The sequence below is a fragment of the Montipora foliosa genome, chromosome 3, assembly GCF_036669935.1.
Source record: "Montipora foliosa isolate CH-2021 chromosome 3, ASM3666993v2, whole genome shotgun sequence".
Classification (NCBI taxonomy): Eukaryota; Metazoa; Cnidaria; class Anthozoa; order Scleractinia; family Acroporidae; genus Montipora; species Montipora foliosa.
Window position 1 is genome coordinate 15,423,059 of NC_090871.1, and position 20,000 is coordinate 15,443,058.

The 20,000-nt window shown below is 41.3% G+C and overlaps 1 protein-coding gene across 1 annotated transcript in view; it reads left to right on the top strand.

The window, feature by feature from the left end:
* LOC137996906 (cilia- and flagella-associated protein 47-like) overlaps window positions 1-20,000 on the top strand; it is a 68,908-nt gene extending 48,908 nt beyond the window's left edge. The window contains exons 39-53 of the mRNA XM_068842544.1: window positions 1,017-1,397; window positions 3,599-3,853; window positions 4,754-4,959; window positions 6,433-6,576; window positions 7,358-7,476; window positions 8,004-8,058; window positions 8,470-8,636; window positions 9,026-9,370; window positions 9,868-9,975; window positions 11,581-11,794; window positions 12,735-12,912; window positions 14,015-14,513; window positions 16,068-16,214; window positions 16,941-17,102; window positions 18,939-20,000. Of these exons, the coding sequence (XP_068698645.1) occupies window positions 1,017-1,397; window positions 3,599-3,853; window positions 4,754-4,959; window positions 6,433-6,576; window positions 7,358-7,476; window positions 8,004-8,058; window positions 8,470-8,636; window positions 9,026-9,370; window positions 9,868-9,975; window positions 11,581-11,794; window positions 12,735-12,912; window positions 14,015-14,513; window positions 16,068-16,214; window positions 16,941-17,102; window positions 18,939-19,323 (3,365 nt within the window). The 3' untranslated portion in view covers window positions 19,324-20,000. The remainder of the gene's footprint in view (window positions 1-1,016; window positions 1,398-3,598; window positions 3,854-4,753; window positions 4,960-6,432; window positions 6,577-7,357; window positions 7,477-8,003; window positions 8,059-8,469; window positions 8,637-9,025; window positions 9,371-9,867; window positions 9,976-11,580; window positions 11,795-12,734; window positions 12,913-14,014; window positions 14,514-16,067; window positions 16,215-16,940; window positions 17,103-18,938) is intronic.

Sequence of the window (20,000 nt, forward strand, 5' to 3'; positions counted from 1 at the left end):
CATGATTTTTTTTTTTTTTGGTGTCGGATGTATGATTGTGTTTCGAGCTCATTGGTTTGTTTGATTTTGTGCTTTGCTGCGATTGGCCAGGCTTGGTTTTTTGTTTTCATTCACAAATTAGTTGTTTAGCATGCAATATAGCATATTCATCGCTAAATCGGTGATCATCAGACGTGATTTTTAAACCTGAAACAAAACAATTTGGGCATACGACTAGAGTTTAATGTTTGCAGAACTACTATAGGACACCAACATGGCCGCCATGATGTCATGTAATAATTAACAATTAGACCCGTAGCCCTTGCGGGCTATGGGTCAATTTCCCATGAGGCGAAGCCAACTAATCGGACAGAAAAAGCAATAGTAAAGTTAGCAAATGCAAGTTAAAGAAATATTTAATTGGGAATTAAACGAAAGAAAGGGTCACGCTTTTCGCTACTCGAGGACTATTACTAATAGTCCTTTAGTAGCGTAGCCAATCAAAATGCAGGATTTGCATTAGTCCACTAGTTGGGTGATACTAATAACAAATAATACTGAAATAAAACTGATAAAACGCATGTTCCATATGAATAGATGGTTTGCAACCTAGAGACACATATAACAATGCTGCAATGAACAATTGCTGGTGGGCGAACAAAAGGAGCTAATGAGAGATCTTTTATTTTCGTCCACCAACATGGCGGCAATGACGTAACGCGAAAACCACAAATAGATGGTTTTCACCTGACGTCACAGCAGCCATGTTGGTGCACAGAACAATAGAGAAAAAACTGTTTTGGGAATTTGACTTTATTATAATGCAAAACATGAGCCATAATTTGCTATTGTTTTGCGCACCGACATGGCCGTCTCATCACGTGATTGAAAACCATCTATCATCTCAAAAACAAAGATAAAATAAGAGAATTGAACTTAAAAGTGAGCTAATGAAATTGACTGATATGCATGTTTAAAAGCTATGCATAAAATTCTTGTACGCTGTATTTTACATGATCGCCTTTATTTGTTGCTAGGTCCCCCAGATCCAATGCTAAGTGCGTTCTGGTCCCCTGCAAAGACAATAAATATGAAGGCCAACAGCACTGGTGTAGTGGAAATACACTTCCTTCCTTTCGATGTCGGTCACCGTCAGTGTTCAGTCTTGTTTATCAACGATAAAATTGGCGAATTTCTCTACTGTATTGAGGCCAACGCAACTCTGCCTCTCCCCTCCCCGATGCCGGTGACCAACTCCCCCCATAGCGTGCGTATCAGCAGTGCTGCAGCTGCGAGAAGTGGCAGGGGGGCGTACGGTGGCGATGAGAGGGTAGTATACTGGAAATGCGAGCATGATGAGTCGTTCACCGAAGACTTGTGTATCCCGATTGTCAATGAAGCAAGAGAGAATGCATTGGGTGAGTTATCACCGGTGTTTTAGGCTCATTTGGTCGTCATTTGTAATGTAAACCTGAGCCAGATACAGACAAATAAGTTATATTTATTTTATGATTTACTGAAAACATAAAATTTTAACACTGACGTCAGTGGCCGGACCAGGGATTACGTGATGTTGAGAGCTCATGTCGATGTCGCCTGGGTTCAATTTTACGAGTACACTCCAAGACCTTAAAGTGCTCCGAAACTCAAAAAATTTTCGTTCCTAATGTAGATCCTCCCATCCAAAGCAAACATATGTCACCACTGTTACCCAGAATTTCGCGTTTTCTGTTTCGTGCAAGCCACGTTAACTTGGTTGAACTAGCAGTAATTTGGACGCACGATCGATCATGGGTCTATTCTGGACTTACGTCACAAACTGCTTTGCAATGCATAAATTCTTTAAAAACAGGAATAGATCGAGAACAGACCCATACCTCTCACATCACGGTCGTGGGTCCAAATTGCTGCTAGTTCTGCCAAGTTTACGTGGCTTATAATCAAAAACAAAACAAACAGCGGCTACAAACATAATGATAAAGCGCATTTTACTTTTGTTTTTGATTAAGTTGAAATGGCCAAAGACCAAGAATATTTATGATTTTACGTGGCTTGCACGACACAGAAAACGCGAAATTCTGGGCCCGGTTGTTCGAAAGCTGATTAACTTAATCCAGGATTAGCGTAAACTTTGTTTCATGTTTTCAATTTTTTTCGTAAAAGTTTCTTTTGCTTTATTTTGTTTTCAAATTTGACTTCTTCTAATGTAGAGTTTTATCGAATATCACCGTTGAACAGCATTTGAGAATAGAGAAATAAACTCCTTGGTTAATTTTTAACCTGGGATTAGCGTTAATCGGCTTTTGAACAACTTGGCGACATATGTTTGCTTTGGATGGGAGATTTATATTAGGAACGAAAAATATTTGAGTTTAGGTGCGCTGTAATGTGTCCTTATTCTATTGTTGCCTATTCGTCTTTGTTCCGAGTTAATTTTTTTCTTGCCGTCAAGAGCTAGCCACTATTTAGAGATACATTTAAATATGAAAGCTTTTCTCCCTTGTCTCCAGAAAGGAACTGTGATGCAGTGACCTTTCAAAAGCATGCGGAAACTAATGCTTAAATTTCATTCAGGGTCGGGTTTCGTTTTTGGCAATGGTGAGTTCCTGGTGGTGCAGTTATGTCCAGAAATTAAATGCACGCCCAGGTTTTTTTTTTTTTTCAACTATGAGGTAATTAAGTGTTGGCAAAAGACCACGGCAAATGCAGCTGTTTTTCTGTTCTTTGGCAGTAGATTTTAGGAGGCACTTCGTTACGTTAATTGTCTGTATACTGAGACACAAGTGTTGTTGAACTTGGGGAGGGGAACAAGGGGATACTTTCGTTCGTAACGCTTAGAGCGACTTTCGTATGACCTCGAAAAAGTGTTCTCAATTTGTTTCACGGACCAATGTTTGGCAAGATTAAAACAAAGCTTCTCCTTATTCCTGCCAGGGAAACTCTTAATGTGGGCAGTAAACAGTTCGATTGCCCAATTACATCACTGCATAAAGCAAAAGCCGATCGCTTTCCAGTAAATTCCATGGTGAGATGACATTGTTTGCATCCGCGTTCGCTAAGCCAACGAAAGTTCGCGCTCATTTGTTTTTGTTCGATAAGCCAATTAAATGTTTTGCATTTTTGTTTACGATCTGTTTTTGATTTTATTTTCGAAGGTCATATGAAAGTAATTCTATTAAAATCGGCTTGTTGCTAATTACGTGCATTTCTTTGCATATCGTTGTAGCAAACAAAAAGGTCACAACTTGCATTATGTTTCGCGTGGGTTTCCATGCATTATGCCGGTTTGCGAATTGTTAGGGCCATGTACAAAGTCGAAACTCACAGCTGACAAAACACTGTTTATAGCTCATATTGCGGCGAAATAATAGCCAGTAAAAGAAAAAAAGAGCTTTTCATGTTATGCTACCGTCATGAGAACATTGTCGCCGTAAATATGAGACGTACGGCTCGGAAAATGAAGCTGTTCATTGTAAGTTACAGTCAGAGACAGATTTTGTGTGTTTATGCTTACTTCCTCCATCCTCTGCTTTAACACAATTTAGCGTACTGTCTAGAATTCAATTTCTCTTAGGCTGTTTGACTTATTTTTGCCGTCTATTTTTCTTTTCGTTTGAAGCGATTGCCGCTCAACAGCGCATGTCAGAACGAGAGCTTCAGCGCCGTAAACTAACCGGCACGCTGACCAGTTGCTCCGTCACAGCCAGTGTTGCCGCGCTGGGTCTGGGAGGAGACACATTCCTTCATGCGGGAGACCCCGGTACGAAGGAGGCCTTCGAAAAGGAGGTCACTGAATTTCATACAGAATTAAGCTCCAAGTTCTTCCTTGCTGCTTCCAAGGTCACCATCCCCGCAAGCATAAGTAACAAGAATGGTAAGTTAAAGAGTGCAAAAGCCATTAATTGATTTTTTTGCAATTTAGAAATTGTCAGCAATCGCATATGAAAAGGGAAAAAGACACATACCAAATTACATTAACGAAAGACCTTTATAGGATAACTCATAAGTAACATATTCTTCACAGGGAGCCATGTGCGCGAACAAGTAATATGTAAATATTTAACCTTGTTCATCTTGGCATTATCGCTCTTTCAAGCTTTCCAATAGGCCAGTTTCGTATTCTAACGGTTGGACTGGATCTAGCATGAAATGGAGGCTAATGCGGGCAAATTAATTTGCATTTGAAAAGATTTGTCCGCATTACCCTCCATTTCATGCTAGATCCAGTCCAGCCGTGAAAATTTGAAAATTGTCGATTAGCTTATATTTCCTAAATACAGTGACATTTGATCGTCATTGATTGTAAATTGTTATTGTATTGTACCTAGTTGGTATTAAACTAAGATCAGGGCTGAGTTGTTTAAAACAGTGTTAGGTCTGAACATTGACTGACAACCTCACACTGAACCATGATAACCTATAGATTTGAGTCGAGCAAGTACCTGGACTATCGAGGGACATTTGGCCAGGCGTCAGTCATTTCCCGCTAAGCATGTCAAGTATTACCCCTCGTAGCCACTGTTTTTACGTCGCATTTGCATAAATTAGCAATAACAAACAATGAGGATAAGAAGCTCAACCTAACCATGTTTGAGAAAATAATCACTCAACGTGGAGTGCTGGTTCTTCACTCGTTTCTTTGAGCTCGTCCTTTTATCATTGGTATCCTCATGTAACATCTCATTTTGGACCTCCTATCATTAGATCTGTAAAGCAATAATTATCAAACTCAAGTTGTTATTTTCCTCAATATCTATTGGTTTACCCTCTACAGGACGCAATTCACCAAAGAACACAATATCTTTACCCGTGACCTTTCAGCCGAAAGGACCTGGACACTACCCATGTACAATAACCTTGAAGTCTGCGCATGACATCCGAGTGTATCAGCTGGAGTGTACCGTGACGCCAGAGGGCTCAGCTCTTGAGCTGGAGTTCACGTCACCGGCACATCAATCCGTTTCGCAGGATATACCAGTGGTAATTTGTTTTCGTTATTTAGCATATAAATGCGTATATTTCTGCCAAGGTTGGATTGTAAGAGAGAGGCGTAGCCCAGTTGGCTCGTGCTTGGCTTTCAGAGCAAGAGGTTCCCAGTTTGATCCTTGGTGACTTCAACGTCTGTTTCGACTTTTCTCTGATCCGTGTAGCTATAGCTGTAAATACCCGTAAAACGGAGCACTCTTAAAGGACGCACCGTCGGCTTCCATTGGTACATGGCAGCCTCGTAGCTAAAGGAACTACCGACGTTAAATTCAGTTACTTTACCTTTACCTTGAGTTTTCTTATCGAAAGACCATTTATTTTCTCCTCAGTGTCAGCTCAGTGCTTTGGATGGTTTTAAGACTCGCTAACCCGAGCCAATTTGCCCGATTGTGAGATTCTACCAGCGTAACTAAAGTCAAATAACGAATGTAAATTGCCTTATTAGTGGCTTTAAAGGGGCTTAGTCTCTAAAGAAACTGGTGAGCGTCAGTGAAGAAGTGAAACACAGAAATGGGTAACTTATCAATTGGGCGGGGTATATGGTAAATTGACCACCGAAAAGAACTTGGAAAGTTGACGTTTCGGACGTCAGCCCTTTGTCAGAGCGAACTAATAGAGTACAATAGACCATTTTCGAATTCTCACGGTTGGACTGGACCTAGCATGAAATGGAGGCTAATGCGGGCAAATCTTTTTAAATGCAAATTAATTTGCCCGCAATAGCCTCCATTTCATGCTAGATCCAGTCCAACCGTTAGAATACGAAACTGGCCTATTCAGGGAGTAATCGATCGGAGTAATTTTGCGCGCTCGGCCGATTTGAAATTACGAGCATGATTGCCCCTGAATGGGAGGCGTGGTGGCCTAACGGTTAGCGCGCTGGTCTCCGGATCGAGCGGTCCGGGTTCGAGCCCTGGCCGGGTCATTGTGTTGTGTTCTTGGCCAAGACCCTTTACTCTCACAGTGCCTCTCTTCACCCAGGTGTATAAGTGGGTACCGGCAAATTTAATGCTGGGGGTAACCCTGCGATGGACTAGCATCCCATCTAGAGGGGAGTAGAAATACTTCTAGTCGCTTCATGCTACAGTAACCGGAGATAAGCGCAGGCCTGATGGGCCACTAGGTTCGTAGCAGACTTTATTACCCCTGAATTGTACGACACGAAGTCCTATTACTAATTAATCGTGACTATAACAAAATGGAGGATAAAAAGTCTTCGAAAGAAAAGCGTTCTTTAATTCCTTCGGGAGTGAGGGACCCGATTTGAAAAATGAATCTTTCTTCAGAATTTTTTCGGCTTTCCGTGTTGCCTTGGTGCAGGGAAAGCCGAATGGCGGTGACCTGGCGACCTCCACGGCTCATCAGTTACTTGGCATTCGGTACACACTCAACAAAGGTGTTCAAGTTAAATGTTAATTATTAACAGTTTCAATTTTCTAAACTTTAACGTCTGTCTTCTCTGGGCAGGTCAATCAAAGTAACCATGATTGGCATCTGGCGGCGACCATTACAGGGGAGGGGTTCTACGGACCACCGGTGATGGTCGCAAAATCACGCCTCACCACCCACTATCCCCTGATGTTCAGACCATCTTACGAGGGTAGCGTTGAGGTAAGTACACGAAGACCTTTCACTTGCAATCTGATTACACTTCTCAACCTTACCTTAAAGCTAGAAAACGTTAACGCACGTGTAGTTAAACTAGCTTGACTTGCTAGTTTGTCCGAAGAAATAGTGATTCATTACCCGTCGTTTGTGAGGAATCTATACAGTGGCAGGTTAACCGGTTGGTAATGTAAAAGCGAGGGAGCAGTTTTTCCATAGTGTGTTTGTCCCCCGTCGTTCATTGTTCTGTTTTTTCGTTCATTGCCTCTTACTGTCATTAATTTCTCTTACTAGAAGTGGTAGCCCGCGTTTTTTCCAAATTAATTTATTCAAATTGAACTGGAAAAACAAGGTGCCTTAGCTTACGGTACGACCTGAGAAAACGAAGTTAATGCACATAGAGCGAGTTTCAATGGAGTGTCGTCAAACCAAAACCAAAGTAATTACTTTGGCCAATCAAAAAGGACGGAGACAATCCAGTAAACAAATGAAAATTCGAAGAAATTACACGTAGCCGATACAAAGCGCGGGAAAATGTGCACGCGCGAGCCACGATTGGTTTTGGTTTCACTTCTGATTGGTTGAAAAAGTGGCGCGAGAACTTTGAACCAATCACTGAATTAAGTAATGCATAACCAAAGCAATTCGCTAATGAGTTTCGACACTCAATTGAAAACCGCTCTATGTCCGAAAATGCACCCAATTAGATGCACGCCCGCTTAATTGCCGCCCGCGTGTACCATTTGAGCGAGTACTTAGATGTCATTTTTACGATTTCGTTATTGAGGGAAAACTGACGCTTACAAACACGCTAGATGGGAATGAACAGGTCTATAGGCTGCGAGGAACAGGACAGAAACCGCTTCCATTGGACCACATCTTGATAGAGTGCCCCGCTAAGGAAAGGTAACGGCAACACTCTCACAATTTGGACAATTTTGTTATGCGAAATGCGCAGTTCACAAGACATTTTGTCTCGCAGGTGATCCTTTAGGCCACGACCAACTTACCTAATTTTTGATACATAAACGCAACTTTCTTGTCCAAGTCTGGCTGAGTGGAAGAAAGAATGTGGACAGCTGTTTTTGCCTGCCCCCGCCATTACCGACCATTTTTTCCCCACCCCGGCACCCGCGGGTTTTCAGAGTGCTTATTGTGTATTCGTAATAATGTATCCCTTTTTGTTTATGGAGGATACAGTGAGGCTTTGTTATATCGAATATATTTTATTCCGAATTGTATATATATTTTTTGGGGGATTAAAGGTAAAAAATCATCGCCCTACCTACATGTACCCTTATTTCTAGTACATCGAAGTTACACGCTTGTAGTCTATCCCTCCAGCTTCGGTATAATTGTTTTTCTTTGAGATTTAGTTGGTACTCAGTCACACTTAGTGACACTAATGATAATGTCCAAATTCTTGTTGACAGCGCCACTTACACTCTACAAGTACCAAACGTTACGAAAGATAAACTCACATTCCAGGTTAGTACATGAGAATAACGGATGCCAGGAAGACACTACAGTGTTGTTAATCGTGTTTTAAATTGGTTTATAATGCACCAATTGCCAGCGATACTGCAGATCCGATCCCGAGCAGATCTGATCGCCCACATGACAGCCTGTGCTTGAGTCAGTACTCAAGACAGTCAACGTCGGTTACGACGGACAGCCATATACATAAAAATGGGCTTATAAATTTATAAGTCTTTTTACGTGATGTATCTGAATCTATATAATGAAACTCTGTTTTCGCTTTGCTTATGTTACATTTGTAAAGACGCTTAAGCAGATTTGGAAGTTCGAATGTGGATGTGCATTTAATTTATAAATCAAATAGAAAAATCTTAAAATTCGAAATTTAACAAGCATGCTATTTTACTTGTGCTCTGTTAGGTCAAGACCGACCTAGATATCGTGAGTGGACCAGCTACAATCACTGTTCTTCCAGGAAAAACGGCCGAGCACTTGATCACTGTCTCTCCATGGAGACGAGGCACTTTTAGTGGAATTGTTTCATTTGACTCACCTGTGGAAGCCAGTGTTAGCCCTCATTTGCCAAGGTGAAATCCTTCACTCATTTTTAGAAGCTTGTAAAAGGAATCTGAAAAAGGAAGTTATATAAGTTAGTTCACGATCGCCTTCGTTCAAATAGGCTTAAGTATTGGTTTAAAGTTCTCGAGCCACATTGTCGGTCCGTTCGAAAAAAATGACTTATTTAGCTTTATAGCCAATCAAGTTACGAATAATTCGTCCCATGTAAGGGCTTTGTCTTAATTTAACACTTCTTATTAAATTCAGTTTGATAGTCCATTCATCTTTACAAAGATGTGCTTAGAGTGCGTATTCACGGTTGCTTGACTTATTCATCAGACAATGTTATCTGGCTTTTGAAAAACTGGGGCCCGTACTTTGAGGATCGTTTGTACTATCGTGTTGTATTTATCCACAGAACTGTCGACGATGATGAAGTTGAGGAGAATGACCAAAATGAGATCGCAGAGAATAAGGGCTCCGCTGTGAGTACCACCACGCGCCCCTACCGTTTGTGGTACACTATTGAGATACAAGCCTCAGCACCCCATCCGGAAAGGACCCTAGAAGTCACTTGTGCCGCTCACTCGGCAGTGGCAGTGGACATTGCAGTGACAAACCCGACTCGAGAAAGGATTGTTATGGACGTGCTCATCGATGGCGAGGCTCTAACCGGCGAGCCCAGGATCATTTTGTTCCCGCGGCAGCAGGTCACCTATCACGTGACATTCGCACCAACAGTGATTGGTGAATATACTGGAAGGTGAGATATGTGTTCTTCTGGGGAGAAGGTTTGTCTAGGTTTGTATTATTTTAAAAAGCTGTATTTTTTCATTTAGCGTAAGTAAGCTTCCCGCGTTGCCTTAATCAGCATAACCTTATCTAGTCCTTTACTCTCCTTTGCAAAGCCCCCTCTGTACTAAATACAGGTGACGACGCATGGTTGCTTGCAACGATCATGGAAGATGTATGAAAAATACATCTTGCAATGTGAAGACAAGAATTGAAAATTCTAAATCCAGCGCAATTCATGAAAATTCTTCAGTCCACTTGAGAATGGCCCGTAAACTTAGGAAATAGCCTTCAACTGGAAACCGATGTCTTACGATATTGACGGAAAGTACGCAAATATCTCACAAAAGTCCTTTTGATAAAATACTTGTTGATGATGTGCTTCGCACATGTGAGAAAAGCATTTGAGATTCAGTGTTCGAAATATTAATAAAAATGTAATATTTACCGGCTTTGTTCTCTTTGTAGTGTGATTTTCCAAAGTGAAGCTGTGGGAGAATTTTGGTATGACCTCATCCTCAAAGCTACCACCCCTCTACCAGTGCACCTGCCAACAGTTCACTCCGAGCTTGGAAAGTAAGTAGCTGCGAGAATATTGGGACGGATTCTTTGGGGACTATTTTAGATAGGAATATACGGAATGTTCGGTTTAATCTGTTCTTTTGAGGACTGCTCTCCGGATGGCAGAATGAGAGGGGGAGATCATGAATTTAAGAGCTAAAATCGTACTCGGACACCCTGCCGCCCACAAAGTCGAGTAAAGAACCTTAAATATGTACTCGGTGATACTTAAAACATGAAGCTTTTGGGGTCGTGTACAGAGCATATGAAGGACCTTAAGATCTAGGACGGCAATTTAGCGAGAAAGCCACCAAACAATAGACTTGAATGAGCAAAACAATGGCTCTGCACTTGCGATTTGAAGTTTGGTACCTATCTCTCCCGTTATGTGCCAATCTCCAACGTGAAATGACCAAATCTCAAGTTCTAAGGAAGACGAAAGCACACACGGGTGAATGTTTTATTTTATTTCTAAGTTTCAACACTGTTCTTCCCAATTCAGTTCCTGGATAGTTTCGATACTTGGTGGTACAATACAATACAATACAATACATACTTAATTGACCTCTCCCCATAGGGGCTTTTCAGGGCCAATGAAACACAATCAACGAAACAACGGAACAGAACAACAACAACTGTTACAAGTGCAACTGAGAAGTTGAACCAGGGACTACCAGGGACAAATTCAGCAAATGGTCAGAGTGGGTCTTGAACCCGGGATCTCCGGATCTCAAGGCAAGCGCCCTAACCACTGGGCCACACTGCACAACACAATTTTCATGAACAAACTGGAATAATCACGAAGCACTTTGAGAAGCATAAACTACCAATCTTAAATGACGGTTTCGCGGACGTCGCCGTTTTGGATCTTAAGGTCCCTATTAATTCAAGTAAATACAACACGTTAAGGCGCCATCCAAAACCAGGAGCAATGCCGCACTAGCCGTTCTTTGACCACAGTAGGGAGCTTAAGCATGCGCGTTTGTTGGGACGCGCACGGGAACCGGAAGTGAGCTGTTTTCCCTTTTAACTTGTCTTCACACAACCACATTTACATTGCAAAGTATCGTTTCTCCATTAGAGATGATTAGTATAAAAATCTGGGAGACACCACTGCCCTGGCACGCGAAATGCTCTCTTCCGGTTGCCGTCCGCGTCTCAAAAACGCGCGTGCTTAAGCTCCCTAATGACGGAGCCTGTAAGATGCAGTGGTGTGGCATTCTTGAGTTTGTGTGTCATACCTAAGGACATTTGTTGGCAAAGTAGACAGTGATGTCAAATGGGCCAGGCCCCATGCTATAGCTCCTGCTTTGGTCCACTGCAAGGCTTGATAAGTTAACCTAACCTGCGCAACACATAAAAAGCGAAATTTCGGCCCGAAAATGGTGAAATGTTTGCCTCTGAGGGAAGGACTTATTTTATCAACGGAAAAGATTCTAGTTTAGGTTCATTTTACCGTTTTGAGTTCTAATAACAAAATAGTTTAAAAAATTTCCTGAGATTAAGATAAGATTATTCTACGCGACTTTACATAATTGGAATTCTGTGTGTTTTCACCGCCTACAGCTACTTTCTTTGATCACGCAGTTTCTTCAACTAATGTAGTGTTGGTATTTTCAGGTCTACGTATCAGATGATTCGCCTTCAGAATCCTACAGGCGAATCACTTGTGTTGACTCCTCAGTGTACAAATCCTGCAAACTTCAACCTGGAACTAGACAATTCCTCACAGATTCTTCTGGCAGCTGGCAGCCTGTTAGAGGTACCACTGAAGTTTACACCATCGGCTATTGGGCGTCTTCATGCTGCTGAAATTTCCTTTCAGTGCCCTCAGGTAAATACGCTTTGTGTTGATATTAAACATCCGCTTCACTTTAGGTAAGAAAGTAGCTTTCATTCATTCATTCAACCACCAACGACGGCTGCTGCTCGTCATACAACTATTGAAAATTCTCTCATACGAGCTTATCAGTTCCTTTCTCGTTTTTTTTTTGTCATCTACGACAAGACCAACAGGAAACTGACAAAGGGTAACCAACTGAGAATATCCCGTGTTGTAGGCGTAGTGATAAGAGGCCTCTCATCAGTATTGAAAGATCAATATCCAGGTTGTTGTCAAAGTGGATTGAGTTCGTTTTGGCTCTGGACTCTGCTGAGAGCGTTTTTCTCCGCCTCACCAAAAATCAGCATGTCCTAATTCCACCTGTTGTGGGAAAATACACCGAACCGAGGTTGTAAATACGCATCCTTCTTTGAATAAAGTGTTTTTCATCTTTTTTTTCTCTCAATTTGTTCGATTGCTTAATAGGCAAGCAACTGGCTTGAAGTCAAGTAGATTCAAGTAGATGAGGTTTAACTAACCGCAGATTACATTTCGACGTACGCCTTTTGCCATAGACACGAATCTCGAATCTCGCCCCCTAGACTTTGATACGTGGCTTGCGTATGGTATTTCTTTTCATTCTAAGATTTTCTTGTCTCCTTGCTTGACGCGCAAACCAAGAATAACGGTGTTCACAAGAATTAACTAACAAATCGAGAAAACTGTACAAAACCATATGCAAAAGAATCTAAAGGAAAAGAAATTCTCTTCCGTCCGGTATGATTTCACTGCAGTATTTGTTCTTTGAAGGCGGCCCGAACTAACTAGAAATCTAATTTAACGAAGTCAGTGTCACGAATATGCAAATTCAGTAGGTTGTCCAGTAACACGATAGTCCATTAGTCACTTTTTGTCCGAACGGTAACGTGATATTCTTATCTCATTTTGTTAGCTGGGTAGCTGGGTATTTCACGCATCCGGCACGGGAATGATGCCTGGTGCAGCGGATCCTATCAATCTCTATTCACAATTGGGTGGAAATTCGTCGGTGATTATTCCGTTCAAAAATCCAACTGACAGACAAGTCACTGTGGACGTGATCATGAAGGAAAGGCTTTTGTCCCGAACTGGTAAGTATTATCAGGAGCCATTGAATATCTGTGTTCCGCTTGGGCTTAATGGTTGAGTGATCGGTGTAATCTGTCGTTCTTTCTGTTAAGGGCGTTCCCTACTAATTCAAAGGTATTTTTGCGCGGTTTATGAACATGCGGGAAAAGCAGATCTTAAAAAGTGTTATTCAAATCCAAAAAGAAAATTGAGGGTAACCACGCATTTTTCAAAGATAGTTAATCAGCAATATTTGTAAAAAGCTTTAAAATACAAAGTAATGTATGGCGTTTGTTTCCAAATCGAATCTTGATAATCTCAGAAAAATGCATGGTTACCCCCAATTTTCTTTTTGGAAACCAAGAGCACTTGCCGAGTTCAGCTTTCTCTGCATGGTTTTAAACCGCACAAAAATATCCCTGTATTAGTAAGCACCACCAATAGGAAACCGAAGTATCTCCAGATGCGCAGAACGTATGCGCAATACCAATAGTAGGCACTGTCCTTAAAAAATCACAATTGACAACCGAGTCACGTTCAATTCTCAGTAAAGTAAAGACCAGAGCATTAGTGGCAGGCTGTCTGTGTAAGGACAGGAGAGTGTGAAGTAGAAGAGGGAATCCCCCATATTTTGCCCTATTGCGATGAAATTTATTTGAAATGTATTATTATTACCGTGTCATACTGCGTGGTTATTTCAAAGACGACAACGCCTTATTGGTCAGTTGATGTGAAAATGGACCGCGCGGTCATGGTAACAAGAGATAAAAATAACCCTCGCAGAACGGGTGCTATCTAAAAGTAGATTTCAAATAGTTGTCATGGAAACAGGGATTCGCTCCCTTACCTCATATTCTCTTGGTAAGGATCTGTGGCCCGTTACCTGTTGCACTTCTTTACTTCGGTTTAAGTTTTTTTAGCCACCATTGCAAAGTAATCTTAAACAGCTATTGGCAATCCGTTTCTCCCAACACTGGTCTCAAAATAGATAATCACATCTGGTAGTATCCAATTGTTGGAATATTGCGTGAATTTTAGCCAAGTCCTCAGTACTCTCAGTGATCCTAGGAGGCAGCAGAAATTTAGGCTAACGCAAATATCACTCTTTACCGCACTTTTCCCCAGGTGCTTTATTCAGCATGCGTCTTGACTCTCAGCCCAAAGCATCGGTTTTCTGTCTCCTTCTCAAACGTGTCAAAAGCATCCCTCTGGAGCCTGGAGCGAGTCTAGATATCCCAATCTCCTTTGCACCCGACACCATGCAGCTGTATGAAGCTACTGTCACTGTAACTATACACAGAGAAGATCCCACTGACACCTGGGGCGGTGACTACCCCAGCATGATGAGTACGCGCATGGTCAATGATCTCCATTGGATATACCCCGTTAGGGGGATTCCTGAGTCCCTTCCTATCAAGGAGTCCCAGGCCCCTTGTATTGAATGCAAGGCTCGGAGCCGCGTGGAAGAGAGGGTGGAAGTGTCGCTCACTGGACTGGCTCCTAATTCTGTGGGGGCGGGGATAGGACGGTATCCAAGTGTTACCCCGATAAGTCTACTGGGACGTCGTATGCCCGGAGAATTGGAATATGGAGTGGACTACCTCAATGTTCCGGAAGAATTTAGGTACGTCTTTGGTATATATAATCTGTAAGTACACCAGGACAGGCCTTTTCGAACATTATTGGTGGGATTTTAGACAAAAGGCTAAAAAGTAAGAAGAAAAGAAACCCGAATTTCAGCACTGTGGTATAATCTTTCTAAAAAAACAAAACTAGGAAAATAAATCAACTTAAAAAATTAAACTGAATACTTTTGCCTAAAGGAAATTTCAGTTGCAATTTCTCAGCAACTCAGTATCCAAATGCATGGAACGTGTCTGAAGGGGACAGGTAGCTACCAATCATCGACAAAAGTTGTTGAGACACATGAAAACTACCAACCTTTTTTCCCTTGTTGTAAATTGTCCTCTCTCTCCTCGTGAAAGGTAGCCTTCCCTTGCCCGTTTGTCAATGTTGGAAACAAATAAACACCCACGAAGTGTTTTGCAACATTTTTTTGGGAGGGGAGGGGAGGGGGGGCACAGGGGGCGGACTACAGATGAAAAAGGTGTTTTCATTTAAATACAAAATACTATTGTTAGTTCGAAAGCGTTGGTTTTGGTAAATTGTCTCGATACTTTTGTCCATGATTGTAAGTTGCCAGACTACTGATAGCTCTAATTAGCATGAGACAAGAAAAACCTGTAGGATTCTGGTACTTGTACTTAAATGGTGTCATCATGCAAATTAACAAATTGATGTCAGTTTTTCATGCGTCTGCCCTGTTATTGATCATGAATTTGTCAAAGTAGCTGTGGATCCACGAGGCGATAGCCAAGTGGATTCGCAGACTACTTTGACAATATTATGACGAAATTCGTTGTCAATAACAGGACAGACGCATGAAAAATTGACATCAATTTGTTTTTTACAATAACAAAAAGGCAGAGGGGTCAAAATTAAGTCAAAACACGAGAGGAACACGAGACAAAAATGCAAGAAACTTCAATCTGACGCGAGCAATATCACGTCATTATCGCATAAATTGTAAATTCATGTGCCTGTCCGCTTATTGACGATAAAAATTAGCCAATGAGCGCGCGAGAATTTTGCAGTCATTGTAAAATGTCCTATTGTCGCTTTTTATAGACGCCTGTAAAATTCAGGCGGTTCCAACGGGATTCGAACCCATGAACTCTGCGATACCGGTGCAATGCGATACCAACTGAGCTATGAAGCCACACAGTTGGGAACAGGTCAATTTGTTGGGCTTATTTGTTCCCGATGAATGAAATGAGATGAGATGAATTCTTAGATGAGAAAGACTGAGCTAATTATAATCAGCATTGCTATTACGTGAAAGTGCAAATGGCATGTTACTCATTGCTTGTTATAAAAGCATAAACATTTACTTATTTTAGCTTCTCTCACTTTTGACAATTTGCCCGATATGAGCTAAAACTGAATAAACTGGTTACTTTGAGTTTTGACAAGACACAAATGCCGTTTGCCTTAAACATAGCTTCAAGTCACTTTATTGTTGGCAGGGCAGCCAAGTGCTCTCACCACTGCGCTAACGTTAACCCCGCTTCTGTTTACATACATCAAAAGTCAATAGAACTCGCCTTCTCTTTTGTAGGTATGAACTCGTTTACGAAGATGCTGAATCACAGTCCTGTCTTGAGAGATCACTAGGTGTGAGTTTAATGAGAAAAATGAAGAATCAAGTATCTGGAGTTGTCATTCTTGTTTTCAACTTTGTGTTTTCGCCTTTCAAACCATTCAGGTATGTCCTCGTTTATTTCTTGTTCACTATCGCGACTTCTCTCTTTGACATCCTGTCCATATAATTCTCCGTCCGGTCTGGAACCTCCACTGCAACAAAGAGGTAACTTTCACCACGGGGCGAAAAATGTACAATCTTATTTTCTATATTTTTTTCGAAGGAAAGTGTTTGTATCTGAAATAAACGAATTTAAGAATGGCTTATTTTTGTTTTCAAATTTTCCGGGTGCCGCCATTTTGAATGATGACGTAATGACGTGTTATGTTATCCTATATAGTTATTCCAATATTACAAAGTTAGGTAGTGTAAATTTTGTACTCTCAAACCCTTATTTTTTTAAACGCGTTAGACCTCACTCACAGTGTTGAGCATGCGCGGCTGCTACTTAGTGCGGGCTGACTTAACAACAGCGAAATTACTGTAAAGGAATACGCGAAACACAGCGGGCTCAAGTCACAGTCAGCAAACATATCATGGGACATGCGTTGTGAACAGTCCCGTCCATTGTCGTGGACGGCGGTTGGATCAAAGTGGTTTCGACCAATGGCGGAGGTCTCTTTTCCCGCACTCGTCAGCCCAGCGAACGCAAAACGAAAAGAGACCTCTGCTCAGCAGGGAAAGGACAGGTACGAAAAAAAAAGAGAAAACAGGAGGCAAATAGTCAGCTTTTATGGGGTTGTTTGTTTTTTTTTTTTCACCTCTTTGATCTCCTTCTTCCGTTTGCAGTCACAAAACCCAACTTGTGATATCAGCAACTTCCGGTGGAGTGTGGAGGTTTCCGCTCAAATTGTTGGCCACTGAACCGGAAGTGGATGACATTATCACCATCGAATCTGTTGGACTTAACAAGGATTCAGTTGTGGGCTTCCGCATGACCAGTCAAATGAGGTGCGTATAGTCAGTACGGCGATCGAATGAAAACTGCTTTGTTGAGACTGGTTTTTCTGCGTAGTATATCTTCTCCACACTTATCTAATTCAATCTTGTTGCAAGCCATTACATATATAACCAGTGAAACGATTACAAAAAAAGGAGAAGTGTACCTTCTCCAATGTTCTCCTCTTGGTGGCTAAGTTTCTGTTGATATGATGTGTATCACATTACTTTTTGGGTTGCTGTTGCTATCACGGGAGCACTATGTCATCGTCCATGTAAGTCTTGAAAGTTAATTCCGACTTTCTGGAGCGCGAATTTGGACCACCAACGGCATACCGAAACCGCTGCTATTTTTACAACGTTTATGCCTTCCAAAGTGATGAATTTTTGGAATTTGATAGCAGTACGTATTCGGTAAACATTAAGGTTCACATTGCAATTGACAATCATACGCGGCTTGGTGCTAATCTGTTTTAAACTTAAGTGCCCCTGTGATCAAGAAAATCACTTCCTTTTTTCCTTCAGATTTTGAAAGTGTGTTTGCTTAACATCTGACTGGCAAAATTTTGAGCTTTGATTTTTATCCAAAGGCCGTTTACTTTGAGTGTAAGTTTTGGATTTCACGGTCCGCCATTACTCACGTTCAAAATGATCGATTGGATCTCAGAGGGTTAAATCTTGGGAAAAGAGACGTGATTTATTCACTAGCTTAAAATTCAGATTGTAAACGTAGCTTATTATGTGTGCAAAACACGAGTTCAACAGTCTAAAAGCCCGAAACTCCCGTGCTGTATTTAATTCAGCCGCGTACACACGCATTGCATTCTTAAACTATTGAGTCTTTGACGTCATTTTCTCCTCGATCCAGTTCTCTCGAGATTTTAAAGATAGTTATGGCGGACCATTAAATAGGAAAATTCCAGCTTTAGGACGGTGCCTATTAATTCAAAGGTATTTTAACGCGGTTGTATGGGTATGCGGGAAAAGCAGATCTCAACAAGTGTTATTAAATTTCAAAAAGAAAGTTGGGGGTAACCACGCATTTTTCAAAGATAATTAATCAACAATATTAGCAAAAAGCTTTACTGATACAAAGCAAGTTATGGCGTTCCTTTCCAAATTATATCTTAATTATCTCTGAAAAATGCATAGCTACCCTCAGCTTTCTTTTTGGATAGCAAGAGCACTTGCTAAGTTCTGCTTTCTCCGAATAGTTTTAAACCGCGCAAAAATATCCCTGCATTAGTAAGCACTACCGATAGGAAATCCAAGTATCTGGTGATGCGCAGAACGTATGCGCAATAACAATAGTAGGCACCGTCCTCAAATAAACAGGTGTCTTTTTTAAATAAGGGCTTAAAACTTTGGTCACTTAGTGTAGTGAGTTGGTCAAATTGAGCACTTTAAGGAAGACACTAGGCAGGAGGGTCGAAACTTTGGGTCTTGAATCGTACTTTGACAAGATAAGACAAGTAAAACCCGAAACAATTTTTTTTCAAAACGCATTGGGATTTTGAAAAATATAACTTAAGTTGCTGGAAGAAACTCCACCTCTCCACTCAACAAATTAGCCGTTGTTTATTCTGATTACGAGAGGAGACATAAGTTTAAGTCCTTTTGCGACCCCGCCGCTTCACAGCAGAAAATATTTTATTTGCTTTCCACAAAAAAACTTGCGGTAAGCCGCAAAGCTTGACCGAATGCAATCTTTTCGGTGGAGCATTCCAATCTTTGTGGAACTCTTTCCAACATGAAAGAAGGAAGTTGGATGTATCGTAGTAACGACTTTTCTGGTGTGATGCTATTCCATCGTTTTAGAGGAAAGTCAATAATTTTCTTGCCTTTCAGACAACCTCTCCCATTCGAAGCATTCTTTGCTCCCAGTTCTGACGAGGAGTTTACGGTCACTCCGTCGTCTGGAGAGCTGTCTCCAGCGGGTACCGAAGGGACCCTCATTAGGGTCGCATACAAGCCCCAAATATACGGGAAAACACACAAGGCAAAACTTGTGGTCCAGACATCGGACATGCAGTGGACATATGACGTCCTAGGCACAACCGCTGACTACAACCCACCCAATGCACGGGCAAAAATCCTCTCTACGAGTGCGAGCTCATCTCGTAGGGCAGTTAAACAGAAGAAAAATTATGTACTGGAGAACTTGAAGCTACAAAGTACTGCGGTATCGTCTCCCTTGAAGGGAGTTAGGCTGGTTACACGCTCAGCTAGATGAAACCATAGACGTATTTGTCTCAGTGTACTGGAAGCAAGCGGATTTTGACAAAATTTTAAATTTACTCAAAGCCATGTAAGATTTTGTTACTGTATTGTTGGATATGTACATAATTATTTCTAATTCTGGATTTTATTTTTTTGTGTTCATACAATGAGGATGACCAAATTTGTCTTTTTTTTTTGTTTTAAACGTTTTCCCTGTTGTTTGAACGATGAACAGATTCTCTGAATGTCGCTAAAATGTTAAATAGTAACAATTAGAGCTTTTGCAGCCTCCATTATCAGCTGATATTGCTACAGTCTCAGTCGTGTATAAGCTTAATATTTTATGTTACGTTTTATTTTGGGATTAGGCCATTTCCGAGTTCATGTCTGCGTCCTTTTCAAAGCTAGGCTAAGTGCGAAGTTCTTATGATTGTAATTAGTTCTACTGTAAATATGAATAAAAACTAATTTCCATAAGAAAAACTTTGCTTTTAGACTCGCTTTGATGAGGACGCAAACATGAACCTCGAAATAACCTATTGGCTCAAAAACTAGGAACTGGGAATCGAGGGATGGCAAACAGAGAACGGGGAACGATTTTCTTAAAGTTAAGGGGGAACTCAATAAAATAGGAAACCTCCAGAACGGGGAATCTCTGAAGTAAGGAATCTTTGAAAATGGAAATCGATA